Source organism: Lepidochelys kempii, chromosome 7 (genome assembly GCF_965140285.1).
Source record: "Lepidochelys kempii isolate rLepKem1 chromosome 7, rLepKem1.hap1, whole genome shotgun sequence".
Classification (NCBI taxonomy): Eukaryota; Metazoa; Chordata; order Testudines; family Cheloniidae; genus Lepidochelys; species Lepidochelys kempii.
The window spans coordinates 24,516,687-24,542,169 of NC_136386.1; the positions used below are offsets into that span (position 1 = coordinate 24,516,687).

Genomic DNA, 25,483 nt, shown 5'->3' on the forward strand with positions numbered 1-25,483 from the left:
GGTGAGGAGGATATGGAACTTGGGGAGGAGGGCAGGCAGTTATACAATGGATGCAGTAGGGGTCTGTGCTCTTGTTGGCTTTCCTGCAGCTCAAACAGACTCTTCATCATGTCCGTTTGCTCCCCCATTAGCCTCAGCATTGCCTCCTGCCTCTGCTCTTCGCGCTCAAGTAATACTTTCCTGGCCTCTGCCACTGAATGCCTCCATGCATTAAGCTGTGCCCTATCAGTGCAGGAGGACTGCATGAGCTCGGAAAACACGTCATCGTGAGTGTGTTTTTTCTCGCCTTCTAATCTGTGATAACCTCAGGGACAGAGATGATAGGGGGAGTATAGATTGCACCTGGGGGGAGAGAAAAAGGGAGAGTAAAATTTAAGATGATACATTTCTGAGAACAAAAGGGAGACTGTTTTCACAGTGAATCAAGCAATTCACAGCAGGCAGCACATGTGCTTTAGGTACAACGTCACATTTTGCCTGTTATATTGAGTGCCTGCCAGTATGGTGACACATCACAAACGGCTGGGCAACAGAATTCGGTTTCCAGGCAGCCATGGTAAGCCTTTTGGTACATGGGGTTGGCTTCTTACACCTTCATAACATATGGGAATGGTTTCAAACTGCAGCGCCATCCTTTCCCATAGCAAGCAATGCCGGTTGGGTTTCACATTTAAAAGGAGGGGCTGCGGTTTTCGGGTAGATGTGCAGCACACACCTCTCTGACCCCACCACATGGCTAGTCTCTGGGATGATCCCTTCACCTCTCCCCCCGCCGCATGGCTATTCTCGGGGATGATCCCTTTTAGCCAAGTGCAAACAACCCAGCATGAACGGGGTCCTTTTACTGTTCCCTTACAAAAATTCCCCTATTTCAACCAGGTGACCATGAATGATATCACTCTCCTGAGGCTAACACAAAAAGATATAGACCGAATGTTGCTTGAATGCGACCAAAACCCAGGACCATTCACTGCCATGCTTTGTGCTGCAATGATGCCAGACTACTTGCTTCTGGCTTGGTAAAGTGTCCTACTGTGGAGGACGAAATAAGGCAGCCCTCCCCAGAAACCTTCTGCAAAGGCTTTCAGAGTACCTCCAAGAGAGCTTCATGGAGATGTCCCTGGAGGATTCCTGCTCCATCCCCAGACACATTAACAGACTTTTCCAGTAGCTGTACTGGCTGTGGCTGCATCCCAAGTCTTCAGGGAAAATCAAACATTAAACACTATTGCTTTTAAACCCTGTACTGTAGTTACAAATGTGCACTCACCAGAGGTGCTGTCTCCGGCTTCAGGGTCAGGGATCCCACCTTGGGAGGGTATTGGCACCAGGGTGATGAAAAGATCCTGGCTGCCGGGGAGAACGGATTCACTGCTTGCCTACTGCGCATTCTCCTCCTCCTCCTCCACAAAATCCTCCTCCCTGTCACATGAGACTCCCCTCTTGCAAGTGTCCACAGACAGTGGTAGGGTAGTGGTAGGGTCCCCACCTAGAATGTCATGCAGCTGATCATAGAAGCGGCACATATGGGGCTCTGACCCGGAGCGACCGTTTGCCTCCTTTGTCTTCTAGTAGGCTTGCCTGAGCTCATTAACTTTCACTTGGCACTGCTGTGTGTCCCTGTTGTAGCCTCTCTCCACCATGCCCTGTGTGATTTTGGCATATATATTAGCATTTCTTCTCTTTGATCAAAGTTCGGCCTGCACAGATTCTTCTCCCCATACAGCAATAAGATCCAGTGTCTACCTTTCAGTCCATGCTGGAGCTTGTTTGCGATTCTGGGGGGACTGCATGGTCACCTGTGCTGCTGAGCTCACCAGGCTGACCAAACAGGAAATGAAATTTCCTAGGGCTTTTTCTGTGTACCTGGCTAGTGCATTGGAGTTCAAAATGCTGTCCAGAACAGTCACATTGGAGAACTCTGGGATAGCTCCCGGAGGCCAATACCGTCAAATTGCATCTGCACTGCCCCAAATTTGACACAGCAAGGTCAATTTTAGCGCTACTCCCCTCGCCAGGGAGGAGTACAGAAGTTGATTTTAAGAGCCCTTTAGGTCGATGGAATGGGGTTGGTTGTGTAGACACATTTATTTTAAAAATCGACCTAACATAGCTAAATTCGACCTAACCCTGTAGTGTAGACCAGGGCTCAGCAACATAAGGTCAGCATTAGTAGAACTCGAGTTGGCAGACCCTGGGTTTGTGGACCTGGGGCTTGAGTGTGTCTACACTTTTATTTGTATAGCCACATTAGGAATTGTTGAACGCTGTGTTATGCGGGCCCGCATCCAACTGTCTGTAACCTAGACTCCTACCGACCTCCCAAAATGAGGCTACTTTAGCCCTTTGTTTGTGGTGCAGCATGGGAAAACACAATTGTCCATCAAACTTGACTGTCCAGAGGACTAAGAAGTTTGGCCTGTTGGATTATGGGATATTTTTAACAGACTTACAGAGCACAAGTCGAGTGGGGTTGAGTCTACACTGCAAAGCAATAGGGCTTGAACACTGGGTCCTGCCTTGAGTCAGGCTTGGACCCTCCCTTCCTGTGGGACCGTGGGTGCAAGCCCTGGGTTAGTGTGATTTATATGTAGACAGAAGTGGAGCGGGGGGGCGGCTTGAACCTGAGTTGGAACCCTGGGCTTACATTGCAGCGCGGACATACCGTAAGTGACTTAGGGTAACATGTCCCCAGGACCTCCACTCAGGACTTGTGCTTCTAAGTCACCTACGTGCTTTGAAAAATCCTACCCTGCGTCACCAAATGTAAAACAAACCCAAGCAGTTATCAGCTTAAATGGGAGCGAGAGAAGCGGCTGCCTGGTCTAACTCAAGGCTGGAAGTCAAATGCTGCTGAGCTCCTTCCATCAATTCCTACTGTAGCCTTGGTCAAGTCATCGAAGCTCTCTGCCATGGTCTCGCTATCTTTACCCACCTCTGGGTGTGTGAGAGGACTTACTCATATCAGTGACTATCTGTGAGAGTCTCTCATCAGTGCGATCACTGGTGGCCCTGCTGCTCAGGCAGATTTCTGAAGACATGTATCGGCTTTTCTGTGGCCACGTCACCTCCCTTGGCTGGATCTTGAACGTGCAGGGCCAGGTATTTGCTGACTCTTCCCTTTTATGCAACTTGGGCAAGAAACAGCCCAGGGAAATACAGAAGTGAAGTGTACAAAGTACCATAATCAGCAGCCAAACAGCTGCTTTATCTGCTATGGAGAGAGGGAGAGCGCTCTAAGTGAGTAAATGTGTTTACTCATTGGCAGGCTCTCTCAGTGCAGCACAGAAATGGAAAATGCCTGGTACAAATGCATCCAATGCCAGCACATGATCTGCTGGTCAGTGCATGCCATCCAAGGAGGCCATGCAGCAAACTGGCCTAACTGCCAGGGTTGCAGCTGGTGGCATGGAGCAGCTGCTGTCTCCAGAGCAGAAGTCCCTCATTCTAGCTCAGGTGTTTGAGATCTGCTCCAACAAAAAGAGAGAGAGGCTTACACCATAAAATTACTGAACAGGATTTCCTGCATCAGCAACCAATACCCATCATCCCTTTGTGCCCTACTGCTCAGGGAGATTGTACAGAACCTCCCAACTCCTCAGTGGACTACAAATTTCTGAGCGTGAGGTGAGAGGCACCCCTAGCCAGGCACAACAGCTGCTGGAGCAGAGTCAGAGACCATCACAATTGTCATATCTCAAAGTCCTCGTGGCACCTTCCCAGACACACAGGTCATATGAGAAGCCTCATCAGGGCATGCAGTTCTCTCTGCTGTGGAACAGGCAATCTCCTGCTCTGCACTTCTGGACCAGCTACTGTCTTAACACACTCCCTTTTTCAGCTAGTCCATGCCTGTGCAGCTTTGCATGTCCGTCCCCCCCCACCAAGTCCCACAGAGGAAGTCTGTGGCTACTAAGGGGGCAACCCTTAGGCCTATGGGTCTGTGCATCCAGACCTGCAGTGCAGAACACCCAATTAGCCAGGACAGCGAGTACCTCCCCACATCTAGACCCCGTCCCCTCACCATGCAGTTGGAGCCTCTCCTTAGGCCTTTCTGGTGTCTTTGGCAGCCGTGTTGATGAGAATTTTTCATTCAAATGACCTTTTCAAAAGTCTTTCCTGAGTTACATGCCTCCCAGCTAATGCTTGCAGTGACTCACGCATTAGTGAAAGGATTAGAGCAATTTTAACCTGCCTTTTGTGGTGCCCTTGGAAACTGCTCGTGGAGTGTCTAGGGAGCAGTTATCAATGGAGGAGATAGTAGCCTGCAGCAATGGAACAGGAAACACAGATTTCTATGGTGAGCGTGTCCCACCATTTGTTCATTGCACATGCTCCCCAGCATTTGCTGCTGCTGGCACCTTGACACAAACTACGGGCTACAAAAATCCTGATATTCAGCGCATGAGACATCACCCCCAGCTGCTGCCAAAAAACTGACAGGAATATCACTGGAGTGTCTGCAAAAGAGTCCCTGTGACTTCAGCCTGTCTGATGGGATTAAGGTGATGGGATTAACTGCTGGGATTAAGGTCATACCAGCCCCACACATTCCCTTGTATAACCATGGGGAGAGAAAAAAGGGAAAAAAAGCCAGGCCCTATTTGTCAGCTCATGTTGGTGGCATTTCCTACCTTCATTCACATCTTCCTAGCAAAAATGTGCCTATTGCACTGGGGTATCCTGTGCTGACAGCCTGGAGGATGAAGTGCTCTGTATTCACAGAACAGGCACAACAGGGCAGCTCCCCACACACTGCCCCAGCCCTCATCCAGAGGGGTTCTCTCTGACTGGAAGTGGGTACCCAGTTTTCATGACTTGTACCAGCCTTAGTCTCTCTTCTGGGACTCCCAACAATGGGGTCAGTTAGTGACAATTTCTGGACTGTGGACACAGTATTTGAAATCACACTCTGTGCTCCCACCTACAGACAGTGCTTTACATGAGGAAGCTCTGAGGAGGCAGTTATGTAACTGGCACTGTTCAAACATAAGAGGCTGCAAGGTGGAACTTCTGAACAAGATGGCAGGGGTCAAAATGCAGGCTTTCTTGCTAGGCTAAATAATACTGTCATTCAGCTCTCTTCCCCCTTTTGTCTAGGTTACGTCTTTTAATCCTTGAGCAACATGATTTAGGATTAAAAAAAGTGAGTAACACAGTCTTCCCCTTCCAGCCATCCCAAAAGGAGATGTCCAGCTCAATATACTGGCTATATATTTTTTAACCAAACCTGTAGAATACATTTTTCCCCTCGGGACACTCTGGTTTTGCCTTTTAAAATGACACAGGTGTTAGTCATGCCATTTTCCACGCCCACCCACAATTCCTTCATGTCCAGGAAGTTCCTTTGATCTGCATTTCCTCCTCCAATTGTGTTTTGTCTGCATTGCAATCCTGGTATGTTATCTATATAACCATAAGACAGGTGACACTGATAAAAGTGATGGATTAATAGCACTATTACCTTACAGGCAGGTGCTACATGAGATCCTTTCCACTTCCCCACCGCCAAAGTACTCCAGTTCTGACCAGCACTGTTTCTGTTACATTAGGTCCAAAGCCTCCCTTCATCGGAGACTGTTGGCCATGTGGTGGTCAAATGAGACCATTGAAATCCAAGTAAAGCTGAACCCAAATCGCCAACTAGTGCACTACCATTTTTGTCTCCAGCCTGGGATCCTCAATTGGCTTGAAGTGAAGCATGGGAGAATTCACTTGAAGTGAAGTGAAGCTCATTCTGGAGTCACTAAATGCTTGAGTTACATTAGACCCAACTCCTTTGAGAGGGAACCTATTATATTTGTTCACAGTAAGGTCCATGTATAATAAAGCAGACTGAAATGTCAATCATTACCAATTCCTTTTCACCTTGCATACTTTAGAAAGAGCATAGACAAGGTTAACTTGGGCTGCGGAGTATGACACCTGCAGAAGGTGCATGATTATACACAAGGACAGGTGACTGCAACACATGCAGAGAGCTTTTTCATTGGTTTGTTAACAGACATGAGAACACTATTAAAAATGAAGCTGAAAAGCCAGCAACACTTTGCAGTGAGTGACCCATCCTCTCCCACTTTGGTATTTCAACTCATTGTGTTATTTTCTCACATCCCTCACAGAGGTGGAGGAGTATTTCATTGGTTAATTCTTATAAAGCATTTTGAAATTGAAAAATGCAAAGGTTATTTAGGGTTCATTTATCTGGTATTCACGCTGATGTCGTGGGTAGTTACACAGAAACAGCGAGGCCTATACCAGCCCAGCAGTGCTCCATCACATCCAGCATCTCTTCTGTGGCCAGTACCAGATGCTTCAGAGGAAAATGCAAGAAATGCAGTAGTGAACGATGGACTAACGTGCCCATCAGGGAAGTTGCTCCTGAATCATAGGCAGTTCATAGTTAGGGGTTACACCCTAAAATCCAACACATTTTTATTTAATCACATCTAAGTGTGAATTCTCATTGTACGTAAAAAATGCTAATTTTTTTGAACCGTGTTAAGCTTTTTTGGCTTTAATAATATTGTGTAGCAGTGAGTTCCACAAGTTAATTGCATGTTGGAATTTAACGTGAACTGATGTGTAACTACTGCCAAAAACTGACGTCCACTATAAGAAACCAAAACTATGAGAACAACTGACAGGAAAGACTTAGTACACCTCTATAATAGACTTAGAATAGCATTGTCAGAATATTAAGCAGCCTCAGACCTTAAACAGGTAAGTATGGTCAGAAGAAAATCAGCAACTTGTAGGCTTTGAATAGCGGACCATAACATCACCCAGGGATTCAATGTGTTGCCTGGAAATCACCTTGCCTGGAAATCAATGTGTCAGTAAGAGACCAAAGAATAGCAGAACCAATCTTCCATCGTGACTACTGCAACATCCTCCTCTCTCCCAATACATACATCCCACTCCCCTCTGATGCATTTGAATACAACTGCTAAGATCATCTTCCTGGCCCATTCTGCCAACATCGCTCCCTTTGTTTAATCTCTTCACTTGTCTGCTCTGTCTCTTGTCACATCACCTCATCTACTCTGCCATCAATGCCGGCTTCACCTGCACGTATGTCAACTGCTTCCACATAAACACCTTAGCCTTTTCTTCCATGCTGCCCCCTGTGCATGGGACTCTGTCCATGAATCGATCCATAAGGCCATTACCCTCTCTTTCCTCAAATCCCTCAAGAGCCACCTTTACTGTGACATGTACGATAGATCAGCCAATCTGTGACGGTTTGATTGTACATAACTGGGGAAAGCGGATATGTATTTTTAAAAACTGAAGATGATTTGGCATCATCAGATCGTGCAATAGCTAATTTGAAACTGGGTGATCTTTGTTCCCCTCGTCTTCCCTCACTGCGTCACACTTGCTTATTGCATCTTGTCTCAAATTAGATTTTAAGCCCTTTAGGGGATGGGTTTTCATATTGTGCAGCAATCCATCAATAGCTGTGACTGAACTCAAACTAAGCTGAAGGTTAATCCTTTGAGGGGTTCTTATTCATGCTTTGGTTCAATTTATCTTTATGGTAATATTGTACAAACTATCCAAATGGGGCTATTTACCCCCACGAGATTTATAGTAATGAGATCCTGAATTACTATAAAAACAATTATTTGGATATTTTTAAGATAATTTATTATTTGCCCCTAAATATCCAGTGATCAAATCCAGTTTCTGTACTATATGACTGGGAAGATCTGGGAACTCTGATTCTCTTTCCTAATTACCAGCAATGACACCATCATCATTTACAATGAACAAAAAGAATTTTATTGGAACATATACACACCGGGATAACAGAGGTATTTGAATAATCAAATATGGAATGTTTAAGAAAGAGTTAAAATAAATAAGGATACCAAGATTTGCCAGTGCTAGGTCCAGCACCATTGTAAGTAAATGCCCTCCGCTGAACAAGTCTGACTCTGTTGGGACCAATCCAACAGAGTCTGTAAAGATTCCTACCACTAGAAAGTGGCCAATAATTTTGGAATACAAAGAGTCACTATAGTGCTTTCTACTGATGTGCATTCAAACTGTTTATTCGCTGCTTTCGTCTCTTATTTCTTTAATAATACCTATTAAGTTCTGAAGTCCAAAAACATAACCTGTGTCTTGGCCTTCATGCACCACACTATCTTCCCCATAGTACTTGCAGGTCGTGTGGGCAAAGTCTATCATACGGACATCAACAGTACTAGCAGTGGGCTTGTACGCATATGCTCCAGCTGATTCATCCGAAGACTCCTCTGAGAGATCCTCTAAGTCCTCTGGGTCTGAGTCCACAGTCACTTCCTGCAACTCCTTGCCATCATAAATTATCAGCAAGGAGCTGGAATAGAAACGGTAAGACTCCTGTTTTTCTAAGACAGATTTGAGTTCAGTCAATTTCTTTATAACTGGTTCAAAGAGTTCCCTGCGCAGGTATTTGCCATTATGAAAGAACTGGTAAAGTGCTTCTTTAAATCCTTGGACTGAAAGCTTTCGCCCATGGTATTTATTCATGAACATTAACTGGCCAGTGCCTGTCTGGTAGACCTGTATAGGAGAGAGAGGAACAAAAGGAATGGTTGGATTGCCAGCAATGGTAACTCTGAATCATACTCCAGAAAAATTAACAATGTCCCAGCAGAGAAAAAAAGTTTTACCAAGATGATGTGTTTGTCTCTTAAAACAGCTCTTATGCAGTTCGAGGGGAAAGCATCCTAGCCACCACAGGCCCACCAATACCTGAGGTATTGCTAGTCACAAAGGAAACTGAAAATTCCTCCGGCTTAGACTTGAGCTTTTCCATTTTGAAAAAACGGATGAAGAGTTTAAGTAAGATTAGGAAGGCTGAGGCCAAGATTTCTGAAGTCAAGTTACAACATGTAGGGCAGCCACTCCATATCACTCACTCCATTAGCAACTACTGCATGCCTCTGCTGGCAGCCTTACCAAACCTATTCCCAGAACTGCTGGGAGTCTGAATGACAGCAATTTCCCATATGAAACACTGAAGCAAGCTCCCATACAGAAGAAAAGGGTATTTTTAAGCAAATAGTAATCATTGCTTTTTCCTACAAACCGAGAACATCATTTACATCAAACCCACAAATCAGGTGGAGTCTATATTTACAGGGCAGAGACCTGTAAATCGAACAACCACCCTCCACAGCTCTGTATGTTTCTCCAGCAGAGGCCTCTATGTCTGAAGGGCACACACGCTAAATGGGCTGCAACAAGAAACCAGAACCTTTATCCTAGTTGAGCACCAATATGGTGGTGAACAAATGTGGCACTCCTCCCCGTCCATCTCTGCTGACAGGTTCTCTGTTCTCGATACATGAGTTTAGGTGAGCCGAGTGCCAGTCACAGGAATACTCACTTTCCCGAACAGAGCAGGAAGTGCTGAGCGAACACATCAGGCATTGGGGGAGTCTACTGGATGGAAAAGGAAGTACCCCACAGAACTGTCCATTGCCATACAGAACATTTGTGAATGGCAGTGGGTAGAGAAGTCATTTTCTCCACCTACTAAGGCCACTGGGGAAAAAAAAACATGCCCTCTCTCTGCCAACATCTACGGATGAATGGGAAGAGGCTTAACTCTCCCACATAGAAGCTGGAAGGAGAAGAATGGACAGTCCTCACTCCACTTCACAGCAGCAGTGGTGGCTCTTCAACACCACTAGAGCTGTAGTGAAGCAGTTAAGGCATTTCTTAGGACTCAATCAAGTCACTCAGTTGCCAGAGATATGCAAGCTGCAGGGTTTTACTTTAAATGAAAGCCTAAGCTGCTCCCTCATTGTATCTGCACTGCAATCTTATCACTCATATTTAATGATCAACTTCTTGTTTACACATTACACAAAGTTTACTTTCGGCAGTGAAAAGAATCCAGACTTTCCAAGTCTCCAGGATAGTAGTAACTATAAGAGTTGTTGCTGTTGTTCTGACAGCCAAATAGTAAGATCCATGCACAGTGAGAGAAGACAGACAGGTTTGTTTTCTGATCTCCAGCTCACAGGACAAACACACTGTGATGCAGAGGGAGAGCTGCAGGTTGCTATGCAGTCGCTCCTCTGATTGATTAGTGACACTGGTGTGCTCTGAAGAAAGTCATCAAATTTCCTTCAGTTAGAAAAGTGAATGAAAGGTAGGACCTCTCAAGGGTAGGGGCATGAAGTGGGATGATTGGATAATAAGGAGATGTCTAAAACTACAAATACAAAGAATACAATGGATTAAGAAAGCAACAAAATTCATTTTCCTATTGCCATCTTAATAAGATAATGCAGTTTGTTTGTGATTGGCTGGAAAATTACTGAGCTCACATTCCCACTATTACCAGTGAATCACACTTGTAACTCTGGGAAGCAGATATTTTCCTCAATTCTGAGCAGATGAAGGCTTGTTTCAGAAGAAAGTTAGAGTCTTTGCTAATAGTACCAAACCACAAAAGGTACGAGTAGAAAGTGTTTAAAAAATGTCTCTTCAAATATAGCCTGTTTGATTCCCATCCCTACCCGCAATCCATTTCAGACTCACCTGCATGCCACACACTCGGACCCCAATAACTGCTGAAGTACTCTGCTGACACTTCCGGATCTGGTTAGCTTTCTTCTCTTCTGATGCATCATCTCCATGCTGCCGGGTTCCCATTTTAAGGTCCAACACACATGGCACTTCGTATCGGGAGGTTAGATTTTCCAGCAAGATAAATTCTGACTTGTTAAGGAAAAAGCCTTACAATAAAGAAATAAGGAAATGCTTTAAAAAGCATTCTGACAGCCCCATTCCAAGTGGAGGTAGTGGTGGCGTTTCTTAGCAGTCAGCAAAAGTTAAAAAAATAAAACTGAGAAACGGCTAAAAGTAGGGGCATCCAACCTTTGCCCAATCATGACTGCGCTAGCAACTTAGCAAGAACCAAAAGGATACACCTACTTTGTATTAAACAAAGTAGACTGCACATGACCTAGTCTTTCACTGGATGCGACGTCCAAAGAGACTATAGGTTCCAACTTGCACTGCTCTCTCTCACTCTACAAGCACCTCCAAATTAGAGGTGAAAATCACTACGGGCTGCATTATTTACAAGGCTGGCCACATTCTGGCAATCCACAGACTAATTTTAAGTTGTCCCTGGACTGAGTAAACCTAGCAGACACCATTTCCATAAAGGAAGGAAAAACGTTTTAGTGATGAAGGCACTGGACTGGAATTCACGAGATATGGATTCAATTTCCTGCTCTGCCTTTCATGACCTTGGGAAAGTCATTAAAATTCTCTGTGCCTTGGGGCCTCATCTCTAAAATGAGGGGATAACACTTCCTTGTGTCACAAAGGGGTTATGAGAATAAATTCATAAATATTTGGGAAGACCTCAGATACTATGGTAATAGGGGCCCATTAAATTATCTAGCTAGGAACTTAGCACTTGTGAGGCTAACCCCTGGGAGAATTCTATTTGCATTAATCGTTCTACATGTTTCTAACAGGTTAATTACGTTTATGCATACACATTTTTAGTGATCCAATCACCCAAACTCTTCACATACAAGATTCCCTTCCCTAAGCATGTAGGTCTTAAGATCTTTACAGCATCTGTGCCAGTTGCAAGCAGAATGTATTCAAGGTTCTTTGTGCCTTATTATGGAAGAGAACCAACATCACTCTAAAGCAGCGGTGAGCAACCTGTGGCCTGTCAGGGTAATCCACTGGTGGGCTGCGAGACAGTTTGCTTACATTGACCGTCTACAGGCACGGCCACCCACAGATCCCAGTGGCTGCGGTTCGCCATTCCTAGCCAACAGGAGCTGTGGGAAGCGGCGCAGACTACAGAGATGTGCTGGCCACCGCTTCCCGCAGTTCCCATTGGCTAGGAACGGTAAACCATGGCCACTGGGAGCTGCAGGTGGCCATGCCTGCGGACGGTCAATGTAAACAAACTGTCTCATGGCCTGCCAGCGGATTACCCTGATGGGCGGCTTCCGACCAGCGGGCTGTCTACCACTTCTCTAAAGGTTCACAGGCATATAGACTCCTTTTGTCTTTACTAGAGTTAAGAGTGCGTGCTCTGATGGCTGCACTGGCACTAACAGAACAAGGAAATCTCATTTTCCATCACATGATCAATCCTACATTCTCAGAGCCAATTAGTATAATCTGCTTCTGCTTTTAGGAGCTTGCATTTACTAAGGATTTTCATCTTTTCTCAGTTATAAACCCAGATAATATTTTAGGTTCAGTTTGCTTTCACTAAAAAATTAGCTGAAATTAGGAAGCTGCTGGCAGCAAAGGACTAGCCTGTATAAAAAAAGTTTTCAAAAGTACTGCTATTTTCTCACTCAAGGAATCAAAATGTTCCACATTTGACTACTTTAATTAAAAAACAATCCCCTCATACTTTAAAAAAAAAATCTGAGAAGATACATTTTTGGAATTGTGAGGGTGGGGGAGTTGAGGCTAAATCCTTTGACATCATCCTAATATATGCAACAAATCTCATAACTGCTCATGCCAAGGAAAGAAGCAGCAGAACTCCACACCTCTAAACTCATGCATTAGTAAACCTGTCTAGTCAGTGATCACTTCACCTAGGATGCTGGAAATTTTTCCACTAACAGAGACTCATACTAAAGTAGATTCCTTGAGTTGCCCAGCACAGATGTGTTTAAGTGTTGGGAAAGCCCAAATTCTGGCAGAGTAACGATCCCTTCATAGTCACCTTCTATCTGACAAACCATGGTTTCAGATAATCCCATTCTCAGTGTTACAACTACAGAGTCTGGGCTGGGCCTTTTCTTTTTTTTTTTTTTTTGGGGGGGGGGGGAGGCTTTGCTAAGAAAAGAAAAGCAGAATCCCTCCTTGTTCTGCTGTTGTGGGAGAGACTTCAGGAAAGGATACTATATTGGTTCCGATGTTTTGCATTTTCCTTCATCCGCCGTAACTGCTGCTGGTGACATTTCATACTCCAAGGGTTATGATGCTTAAACTGTGAACTGACATTCCCCTTTTTCTCTACACTGTAATACAAGACTTCAGATTTCTTCAGCCACTCAAATTCTTCCTCTAATTTGTGACTAGAAAACAAAAAAAGTAAGAAGTCAGAAGCCAAATGGAGAAAGTACGTACCCTACTTTCAAAAGGAAAAGATATAATTTGTTCAAGCTTTACATATTATACACTGCTGACTCTCAACCACTCAATGCTTTCAATTAGCCCATTCATATGTATCTCAGAATACTTCTACCAACAGCTGGCAAAATCCATTACTTCATTATACATGGGTCTGGGCAAGATTCCCATTGCTGATATTTCAGACTTTGTAAATCTGCTTCCACAATCTGACTATATGCTAATTTATATTTGCAGACTTCAACAGACCCTATGAAACAAACAGTAATGAGATCTACAGAATACCTCATCTGCTTGTACTACTTAGATAGAGTATGCAGGGCACAGCTAGAAGTTTTCCAGATTTCCATTTTGTTACAGCTCTCTGGTAACTGCCACTACAGTATATCACAGATCGGGGGATTTGAATTGGGAACAGGTTTCCAGGAATCCTGCTTTACCTCTAATTGCATTTTTCCTCATTCACCCATGCAAAAGATTCCAGTAGACTCATTCAGCGTAGCTGAATTTTTCTCTTGCACAGTCATGCTTTTGCAGACACTACAGTTAGAAAATAACCAGAATCCTAGAACCTTCCTCGACTGACCACTGAGAAGATATAATTGTGAAGGGGCTCAAATGAAACTCGCCTGAATGGAAACCACTTCTGCTACTGAAAGTGTTTCACAGTGGAAGAAGAAGAGACAAACAAATGAGAGTGGGAGAAAGAGACATATGGCAGAAGAAACAGAAAGACTGGATAAAAACCTCCATACTAGCATTGAAACATAGTCCCCATGTATTTAATTTTATTCATATCTGCATCAGAACAGATATGAATAAAATTAAACACATGGAGGTTATGTTTCAAAGTTTTACACTCATTTCCTTTTGACCTACCTTTTCATTTTTTCCTCTTTCCTGTGCTGTCGGACCCATTCCTTAGTTATCTTGTCATTTTCTAATAATACAGTCTTTTTGTTAGACCACCGTAACAACTTATTTTTGGGTTCACAGTCAGAATTATCTATGCTTTCCAAATTATCATGGTCCCCATTTAATGGATAGGCTATTAGACACAGATTTCCATCTTCATCCTCTTCAAAGCTCACTGACACCACGCCTGGGGAAAGAAAGGAGATGACCAGTTAGCAATCATTGAAATGACACGCAAACACTTTATGCAACATGATTTTACACAAAGAATATAGCAACTTTTGGTTTTTCTCTTACCCAGGTCCTTAGTTTTTATCTTGCCACAGGCCAAAACTCATCTGTCAACCTAACAAATATCAAAACATCTAGACAAAATGACACCTCACAGAGAAGACAATTTATCATGTAGACAAAACAATAGTGACAGAAGAGATTTTTTTCTCTCTGATGCACAGAGTCAAATAGGAATCAAATAATAACAGGAGACGATTTCAATTATTGAAAAATTTTATTAATTTAAAAAAAAGTCTGACTGGTCTGACCCTAGGAGAGATGTAAAACATTTTATATTTACATCTTGCAGTGAAAAATAACCTGCATAGAAACACCAAAAGCTTTAAGTTTTGCATGACAGCAAAGCAAAAAGCATTTATCCAGATTTTTTTGCGGGTTAATAGATTCCAAGGGCAAGGAAAGGCTTGCAAGCAGAGCAAAACAAGAAAAACGTCACACATTACAACAGATACTAGTTCAAAGGCTTCCACTTAGAATCACCACGTTTAATTTTACACTCCCCCCCTCCCCCTTTTTGGGGTATATATTTTATTGATGTTGGTTATGCAGCAGTCTTGTGAAATAAAGAACAAAAAGCAATACAAAGCAAATCTGATTGTAGTACATAGAAACATGGTGAACCTCGAAAGCATTTTTTCCTCCTCATCTCAAACGTCTCTAGAACACTGCATTGTATATTAAGAGTCTTAGAGGAAAGTTCTGATAGGGTTGCCCCCAGTGCCATATTAGAAAGTTTCAATGATTATCGAAGAAGCCGTAACAACTGGCTGAATGTTTTTTTATTTTTTTTCTCAGTCCTTTCTCTTTATCCTCAAATCAATCAATCTGCACAGTTCTTGCAGCACATCACTCGGCCGGAGGGGAGAGTTCTCGGCGAGAGATTGGCACTTCTGAGCAGGGCAGGCGGTTCTGGGACCTACAGTAGCTGGGGTAGGGAGTGCAGAAGCTCTGACTGACAGTCCTGCTGCCACATAGGAAAGGACTACAGGAAAAAATGGGGGAGCCAGCTAGCAAATGGCCTTTGGCTTTATCCTGGAAAAAACAACAGAGATGGACCAAATGAGGCCCCCTTACCCCTAAATCCCTCCCACACTCCCCAAAAAAAGAAAAACCACATATACTAGTACAATTGTTCTACAACATTTTGTAAAGTATCATTTATAGACCACATTTTCTTCAACAATTCCAAAAGAGCTTTTAATAAGATGTGTTCAAACCTCTCAGCAAGTATGTGAACATTCAAACAATATAACTTTGAAACATCTTCTCTGAAGTCCTCCTCCAATTTTACAATCAATATCAAAAGACACTTGGCCACCCTTACTCAGTGTTCAAGTCTAAAATGCTTTAAAAAGCAATTCAAAATGAATAAATGCTTCAGACTTATTTTATCAATTAATCACCAGACAGCAGTTAATGGAATACCCCACAAAGAGAGAAGCATTTTGTTTAACTAGTGCAATGCTTAAAAGAACTGGAATTTCCACTCCTACATACCATCTGACTCAGCCTCATCACGGCTACTTGATCCTTGCCTATCTAAATGCCAGGAATTTTCGTTTCCTTAAGGGCAGAAACAAACTGCAAATGTTTAACAAGATACTTTTCAACTTTCTTTGCTATGCTGACGTTAGATATAGTGATTAATATATGAGAGTTAGAGGACAACCCAAAACACAAAACAATACAGCTAAACTTCCACAAAACATGTATTCAGGCAATCTTACCCAGCCCCTGAAGACACACATTAAACAAGAGGCAACAAAATAATAATAATAATAAAAAATTAAAATCAGAAATAAAAATGAAAGTATTACTGAGAACATTTACAAGCTGTTAACTACTTACCTGTCTGTGCCTAAGGGAGATATATGGGCTGTCACCAGCAGAGTTGCTCTACTCTAATGCTGTGTTAGTCAGCCCAAAGACCCACTGGCAAGCATCTCCACCCTGCATCTCCACAGCCTGGCTCAGACAACATCAAAATACATGAAAAGAAAACCCCTAAAATCTCTTCCGCACAGAAGAGATTTTAGAGGAAACAGAGCACACTTGGATTCACAAAAGAGAAAAAGCCCAACCCCTTTCTAAGGTTTCATAACATACCTTCATACTGTGGAGTGAATTTACGCATTTCTGTTGGGAGAGTCTCATAGAATTGGTGTTCCCTCTGGATGAGGGGTTTACAGATGGTCTTGTCATTAAACCGGAGGACACAGGAGTGACCCCCAACCTGGTGGACAAAAGGCTCGAGCAGGACTCCCTTGGCATAGTGCTCCACTTCCATAGCTCCAAATGCTGGGCTCATCCTTGTAGCACATTAGATAAAACAATGTGGCAATGGTGAAGGCAGTTCAGAAGTAGAAGATCTGTCTCCCAAAAGGTGTTTATTCCAGTTAAAAAAGTCTGTTAAAACAAATACAATAGAATCCTTTGTGTTAATAACTTTGTATGTTGAGGTCTGAGCAACCAAAGCTAACAGTTACTTTCATAAGGCACAGCAAAGGAAACTGAATGTAAACAATCCTCTATGCAAGGTGAAACTGAAAAGAACCTACAGCTTTAAGTTCAGAGGCAAGTAAGAGTGAGATCATACAGGCAGAGAAAAACAAAACCACTTACCCCTCCCACCAAAGCCTCAGCCAATGGGAATTACATTTAGCTGCTACGCAGACCCACAATGAAGGAGGGGAACTAGGTGAGGCGATACAAAAGGGAAGGGTAATAAACATACTGCTTCTCTCAGCTGTTCTCCTTACTAGCCCTCACAGCATTTTCTTATCAACAGAAAGGCCCATAGGGAAACCTGAAGATAAAACTTCATGTTTTAGCACTTTATTCTACATACTCATATTAGAGACTAAGCAGAGTTTAGTTCAAAGTTAGGCTTTACATATAAACTATTATGAACACTTACAGAACTACACAAATCAATCATTGTCAATCCATGCATAAGTTTCCATTTAATGCATGTGATGTTTTACTAACTTTCAACACAAACACAAGCTATAAAGAATGAAAGACTAGTTAAAAACTCCCACTAAATTGACAAATCATCTTTTCCAGGAACTGGAAAAAAACCCTATAAAATCCAACCTGAGCAACTTTCTGTTCTAAATTACTTTGAAATAATACATTGTAGAAATATGCTATGCACTGTTCATGCTATCTGTGAAAAATATTGATCACAGTAATTAAACTTTTAAACAGTTTAATTTTTTGTATCATTAAGCAATTTTCGAATGTACTATACTGCATAGCTAAAGGCAGAGAATCTTTAGTAGAAAGCCTCCAGATAACAAATAGCACCCAGAAGGCTGCACATCAACCCCCATTCAACAGTTTCAGTTACCTGTTATTTTACGGTTTCATTTTACAGATAAAAATAGTACAGAATGAAAAATCACACAAAGACTAAATTTTACTAGCAAATTTAGGCTGAGTAATAGTAATTTGAGACTCAGCTTTAATGATTAACTTCAGTATCTAAAAAAAGAACTGACACCTTTATTCCATCTTAAAGAATGTTGCATGAACAATAAGGCACTTAATTCAAAGACACTACAGTGTTAAAGGTCACAGGGCTATTTTTGTTTGTCCTTCTCAGATATTTAGCGGCTTTAGCTTACCTTTAAAACTAAACAACTAGAAGCTTATGGCAGTGATGACAGGTCTGACAGGCAACGATGTTAATACAACTAAAAATATCTAATGTGCTTTTTCATACATAAGAACATTAAGTTGTTTATCTGCCTAATTTAAGTTACCAGAAACAACAGGTCAACCAATTTAATCCTGACTGCTGGAAAATATACCTTCAACTAAGACACCTGTCAGTGGAATTGTTCCCAGGCACACAAGATAACAATGTATAAAAATTCCAAATTTCCCAAGTATAGAGAACACACTATGCAATAAAATTAACTACTAGATTTTTATACCAAGATTGAATTAGAGAAACAAAAGAAAATTTATCTATCGATTTAATCAATTCTCTAACAAAGGTATTTAACACCTAACTTAGAACAATGGACTCAACAAATTGTGCAATATTGTATTTGATATTCTAGTTACGTTTTATATTGGGGGAGGCATGACCCTTCCCAATCTAAATGGATTTCCCAATATTTTTCAGAATACAATCACTAAATCTACTTGGCAAGAGAAAAATGTATCTGCATTAACAGAAATACTAACAATTCATTTACTTTTTAGCTGGACCTATACAAATACAAACTGAAGACTTAACAATATTTATTTGGAACTAGCCTGTTTAAAATACAAGCATTTTATAATATGATTTTTTTTTTGTCTGGAACTTTCTGGTACTGAAATTTGTCCTCACCCTACCTCATGAATACTAACTGATCCAGTCAAAGTAAGCAACGCTGTCTTATCCAGAAGATGGCACTCTTAGTATTTTTCAGTTGCAAAAAATTACAGAATATATCCTCTGAACTTTTTCTACTGCATTTCTACCCACCTTATGAAAATATATTACTATGCTGCCTTCTACCCAGACTGTAATAGTCAAGCACCACTCTACTTGTCAGTTTGAGATACAAGACAACACACAAGTCCATTTAAAAACAGATACTCCAATGTGCTTCTAAGAGACAGATACATTTCAATGGACAACTTTTTGTTTTGTTTTGAGGGTTGCTTGCACACATCACTAAAACCATTTTATATACATTTTTTCAACCAAATTTTAAAACCCCCAAAGACTTAATCAGGCTTCCTGGAGCAAACAACTCCAGCCCTCTGAAACTTTGTTCAATCCTAGATAACAAAGCCTTATCTACAAACAAAAACTGTACCGATTTAATTATAAGGTACATTTAAAAGCAGTACATCACCACTTCATACAGACATTATACCAGTAATAGCTTATTCCAGTACGTGAAGGGGAATAAGCTACACCAATATACGCATTTTTATACCAGCATAACTGTGTCCACACTAGAGATTATACTAGGATAGCTATTTCAACAAAAATAAATGAATTAAAAAAAGAAAAGTCACACTCTTTAACTTAGTTGTACCGATACAAAATCGGTGTGGAGACCAGGCCTAAACTTGTGTCAGAACAGCAGAATTTATATTGAAAAGTATGCTTATCATTAGCACTACAGAAAGGAAATAAGTATCTGCCAAAAAGACACGGTTCATCTGAGAAAAAACACACCATGCCCCTCCCTCATATCCCCAGTGAGCTCATTAGTTCTTCAGTGTAACTTCACAACTTGTTTTCTTTCATATAGACCCAAATGGTCCATAAGGTATTTGCGCACTGTGTATTTAGAAAACAGTAGTCACTTGGGTAGGATATTAGCCAGTATGTAGTTCAACAGGAAAAAAATCCTAATACTTTTATCATTAAATCTGTATTTAATAAAGGAACCTTATCTATTATGCCATTATCTAATGCAAGTGCTAAATCAGAATTAAGCCATATATATGTTCTCATAATTGCTGTGTTTTATGCAAAATTTTATCAAATTTATTATTTCATATTTAGGCAAAATTTTCAGTGCGCGGATTTGGGATCATCAACACGGAGATACCTGCAAACAGGTCCCTTTTTGAGTAAGCGCGAGAGGTAAATACAAATCCTTCAGAGTAATGTGAAAAAAACAACACTGAAGCGGACTTTCACTGTGGTTGTGTTATGCAAGCTCTCCTTATATTTTTATATTACCAGATTTAATGAAATAATGTGTATATTCTGCATCTGTGTTCTCAAAGTATTGATGTAGGAATGTGCTTTAGGAATGTGCCACATTGAGGATTTCATTTTACACTATCAAACAAAGCTAATGCTGTTAAAATCTTAAGGCTGGGTTACATAGGGAAATTTACTGCTATAATTATAATTAATTCTCCATGTGAACACTTACCTGGAATCACAATAACTTTTTCTGGTTTAGTGTATTTCACTTCGGAACCAGTATAAACTAAGCTAGAAAAAGCCACCCATTCTCCATGAATAAGAATCTCCACACAGGGAGTGCCAGAATAGCTATAGCAGTGTAATTATGCTCGTACACTTCACTATGCAGACAAGCACTCAGAAAACAAAACTCAGTTTGGAACTTGGCTTTATTCTCAAGAACAGACTTTGATGTAAGAAATCCTGGTTCTACTTCCTCACAACCCAAACTCAGATTTAGACTGATTGCCTAACACTATAATGGATTCACCCAGTGAGAGTGTTAGATAATTCTGGGATTCTGTCCCCCAGATATGCTGTACTAATATAAATTAATTCTCAGGACTCTTTAGGTAAGAAAGCAAACAGAAAGAACAGTTTGATTAAGTGACTTTCACAAGGTCACTGACATAATTGAGTTAATGTGATGGAATGGACTCAGAAGAGTTCCTGGTTCCCAGTAGCATTCTCTGTATCTGCTATGTTTTAGACTGCTTCTCTAGCACATCTTTTGCTAACTCCAGTCAGCAAAAGAGACAAAGATAAACAGAGGATGCATTAAAGGATACTTCTTTACTTATACCATACATTTCAAAAGGGGAAAGTCAGAGGGATTTAACTTTAAAGAATTGGATGTAAGCTCTGCTTTTAAATAGTTTTTAATAAAAACTAACCCAACAAATAATTTAACGTCATTATTAAGATACTAGCGCTTCTGGATAGTCAAGTGTAAAGACAGAAGAAAAAAAAGGACACATGGAATCTCTGTTCATAAGAAACTCAAGAATATCTCAAGTGGAGACTATATTTAAATGCATTAATTTTATTCTCACAGGCATTCACATGACCAGCTGACCAGCCAAAGCATATCAGTCTGGATTAAGTTTTGATAAGGTGATTAATCATTTCTATTAATCATAGGCGTTAAACACAAAGCAATCTATGGAGAATTTCACCAGGTTTGCTTGCACTGCGCCTATGTCTAACTGACACTAACATCGTCAATGGAACAAATTCATTAGAACAAAATCTGTTCAGCAGAAAAGCTGAAGAGCTACCCTACCCTCCAGTCATTCCATTGAACACCTTATACACCGAGAAGGAAAATGCCTATAGGCCCTAATGATTCAGAGAAAAAAATGTGTCTTAAGAGCAGGAATTCAATGCTCTTTAAGAGTGTGATGAATGTCTTGTATAAGACAAGAAATATACCCCACTTCCACCACGCTCCTCAAGAGAGTTCCCTTTCCTGTTTCATTATAATAGTCCCACAAATGTGCATGGCAGTTTATAGACAGTAACACAAGGCCCCCAAGTCAAATAATTTACAACCAAAACATACAACATGAAGACTTAACCTTTGCCTCTCTTTTAACTTTCATATTTATTCCTACCTGTTCTCAGTGTAACAGCAACATCTTCACCTACCTCCAACTTGCCACTTTTTTCATCCTTTCCCTCACAGTCCAGGAGCCCATGAATTACAGAAAGATTTAATTTAGAACCAATTATTTTTACTTATGTCAATAGGCTGATATAGGCATGCAACAGAGTCCAAGATCAGAGAAGTTCATTGCAAACATATTCCAAAGATATTTCATGTTGCTAGGGGCTGGATGGGAGAACAAGCTCTCCCTGGACTCTGCCTTCTGAAAAAGCTGTAGCCTTTTAAGATTTTATTTTAAGCTGTTGCTGCCATTCAGCTGAACAGGCTACATGTTCTTGTGCTTTGCTGCAGGAGTTGGCTCTCTCTAGGTGCTTTCAAGAGAGCAGCACAAGTAACTGCAATTTGTACTAACACCTTAAGATGAATGGGGAAAGGTAACAAAAAAAATCTAAACCTACTGCATATGTGGGAAACGAAACATTTTAGCACAACCTACCGAGCAAACATTTCTCATAAAAGATGCTTCTTAGAACTCAGGGAGATCTAGAAAATGAACCATATATGGAGGGAAAAAATGTTCACGCTTTTAGTAAATTCGTGGCATACAGAAACATGATTTTTCTCCCCCACCTCTCCATCACTCAAAACTGGCTAAATAGATTTTGAGCACACAGACACACGCGCGATACCTTTGAGCTAAGATCACAAATAGACAATTTCCATCTAAGTTAATTTTGTTTGAGAAAATTAGGAGGAACCGAAGAAGGGAGTTTAAGTCACTTTGATTTAAATCAGTCCACCCTGAGCAGGTGCCAAGAGCTCAGAAGAAGGATCTGGACACACCAGAAGCCTCTGTCCTAAGCCCAGAGAGTACTCGAGAGTGGTGAGGAAACTGAGGCAGGGAACCTACCTGTGTTTCTGCCTGCTTCACCTATTAGGTAACCCTAAAGGGAAAAACTGTAAACCCAGAGCACTCACAGTGTTGGAGTTCTGGGACAGAATTTGCTTAAGCTACTGAGGAGCCGGCCAACACTGGTCCTGATGCCTAGGGCAACTGGGTTGTATGCTCCCATTTCCATGGACGGGTAAAGGACAGAGTGCATATGCCCAGGAAATGTGCTTGAGAGGCCAAGGAAAGAAACAGTGTTGCAGCCTCTCTCAGTCCATGGGAGACTCAAGAGCACAAGGGCCCAGTGTGTGAAGCCCTACACAACAGCCTGGTAAGTGTTCAGCCAGGGAAAGTTCTACCAGGACTGTGTATGTAACTTACAAAAACAACGTTTACATTTATTTAAGGAATAAAACCTGAAGATGGCCTCTATCTGAAATCATCTTGCTGAAATAATGGTGCCAGCTGAAATGTAGAGCCATCAAGATAAAAACAAGGTGCTTGGCAGTAGAAAATGAAACTTACCCTTCCTTTTAATTCAAGGCATCAGGATTTATTCAGCACATTAAGATCAAATTCTCTCAAATTAACTCTATCATGGAAAACAGTTATGTATGACAGTAAAGTGGACGAGTTTGCCTGAGAAATGTTTTGATTCCACATTTTTAATTGCATTATAAAACTGGCCTAAACTCTCCAATGTAATTTCTCTTCCAAAGAGACTACAGTCAATATATCAAGTTGGTAAATGTATACCCAGTACTAGAAATAGATAGGATGTACTCGGGCAGTATTCAGGAGTTACGTGCTAGAGATCTTGCATAATAAATTATAGGTTTACATTTTGAAAGGAACCTCCAAGAAACTTTTATTTGTGGTAGTATTTTAATGACACATATAAATCCCTTCCCACAAGAAACTACTTAATCTTTCATATTAGTTTTTGTTTATTCAATTTGGATCATTAATTCAATTTAATCTCGCAGTCTGTCCAGCTGTCCTAACATAGTATCAGTAACAAAAGTGACTAATCATTTAAACTTTAGAGATGAACTACCCACTATTTTATTTCTCAGTCCTCACAGAAAATCCATTCATTACAAATGGTCGCACAAAACTGATTCCCATTTTCCATTTTTTCCATTATAGCTCTTAAGTAAAAGTGACCTGTTCTCTTTAAAGCGTGAAAGGCCACCTTCCACCACTCATTTTCTGTACCGCCTATACAACTTTGATTGCCTTTAAATAATCAAAAACAATGTAAACGGTATTTCTGTGTGTTTCTAAAATGTTATCCCTTTTGAGATATACATGCTGAGACTACATAATCATATACTCATCACTGTACCCTAAAAGATAAACTTTAAAATTTCTGCTAACAATGCTTTTTTGTATTAATATTAGGAAACAGACATTTCATTTTGGCAAAGAACAGTGTTTATTAGCGCTGTAGGACTACCAAAATGTACTAACGTTGATCACTAAAACACAATTATTTTACTAATTTTGGGTTCTTTCTTGTAAGCAAGAAAGTTCGGGATTGTCAAGATTAGCTGATAATGCAAGTTTAATACAGTAGGATTAATGATTTGCAGCAGTCTCAGGGGAAAAACAAGCAAGTATGCTGTTGCTTGAGAAAAAGAAACTGAACAAGTAATGCAAGAGCGAAATGACAGAATGCTGCAGTGGGGAAAAAATCTACCATAGTGTATTGCTTGCTGCATTCCCTTTAAAACCTTGTTTAGTGTCAAGAAATATATCGACCACATCAGCAGTTTGGAAATAGACTCGGTAGATCTGTCAGACGCAGCTCAATTTTAAAGAAAATATCCAAACTAAGATTATACTCAATGTTGCCTGGTTTGCCAGGTGCAACTCTAAATACAGACAGCGGTGCTGAACAAGTGCCTTTTGGTTGCTTGTAAAGCAAGTAAGAAGAGGAAGATAAAGGTAAGCTGAAGTAGAACCTTCTCCATAATTCTTTTAGTTTATGCATTTCTGCATCACATCAGTCAGCATATTGATTTTTTTAAAACTGTCTTGACAACTTAAGTCACCTGTATACCTAACATGAAGTCTTCTAAAGGATCTTCATCGAGAAACTCCCACAAATCCTAGATACCTTGGTAGGTAAAATTTACTCTCCTAGGTCTGAAGTATGTACAGTCCCTCAGTCACTCGCACAAATGAAAACAATTTTCACTTTAGCACTTACTGGTAAATCCCAAGGGCATCAGATACCTTGGTGATGAGCACAGCATAACTGCCTAGAGACACAGAGAAGTCCAAAAAGAGAAGATTAAAATAATTTTTTCCCATGTTGGGAAGATCTAGGGGACTTTTGCAATGTCAATAAAGACGACTGCTTCCTTGTAATGAAATAGCAGCACTGACATAACGTAATTGCTTTGCCAGAGTTACCTTTGTTGCATAGCTGGCACCTACAGCAATTACACAGCTATGGAAGATAGATAATAAACCCATTTTATCTGGAAGAGTTTGAGGACCGCTCATCTTGATCCCTTATATTCTTTTTAAATAAACAAAGAAAATCCAGGCCTAAGCTACATGTAAATTTACGCACAAGATTTCTTCAAAACTATTTTAAACACCCTCTCCCAAACTGAAAGAATCCGATGAAGTGAGCTGTAGCTCACGAAAGCTTATGCTTAGATAAACTGGTTAGTCTCTAAGATGCCACAAGTACTCCTTTTCATTTTGCGAATGCAGACTAACACGGCTGTTACTCTGAAAACTAACCAAATAGTGGCCCTAATGAATTAACTGCCAGGGAGGCAATTGGCTAAAAACGAACCGTGATTATCTTTAATATTAGTCCTTCCAGAGGAGAAAGCTACTCTTGAATTCTTATATCACACAAAACTGCACAGATGTTCAGTGGGTAGAAAGTATCCATACATCCATTGAA

At 41.0% G+C, this 25,483-nt stretch overlaps 1 protein-coding gene across 5 annotated transcripts in view; it reads right to left on the reverse strand.

Annotated features, from left to right (window-relative positions):
• Nucleotides 1-7,765: 7,765 nt before the first annotated feature.
• The window catches only part of IP6K2 (inositol hexakisphosphate kinase 2), an 80,238-nt gene continuing 62,520 nt past the window's right edge, over nt 7,766-25,483 (reverse strand). For all 5 annotated transcript variants that reach the window (XM_073351434.2, XM_073351433.2, XM_073351432.2 and 2 more), the window contains 5 exons: nt 16,453-16,752; nt 14,017-14,239; nt 12,907-13,082; nt 10,549-10,724; nt 7,766-8,556 (listed from right to left, as the gene is read on the reverse strand). In XM_073351434.2, coding sequence (XP_073207535.1) covers nt 8,059-8,556; nt 10,549-10,724; nt 12,907-13,082; nt 14,017-14,239; nt 16,453-16,654 — 1,275 coding nt within the window. In that variant the 5' untranslated portion in view covers nt 16,655-16,752 and the 3' untranslated portion in view covers nt 7,766-8,058. The remainder of the gene's footprint in view (nt 8,557-10,548; nt 10,725-12,906; nt 13,083-14,016; nt 14,240-16,452; nt 16,753-25,483) is intronic.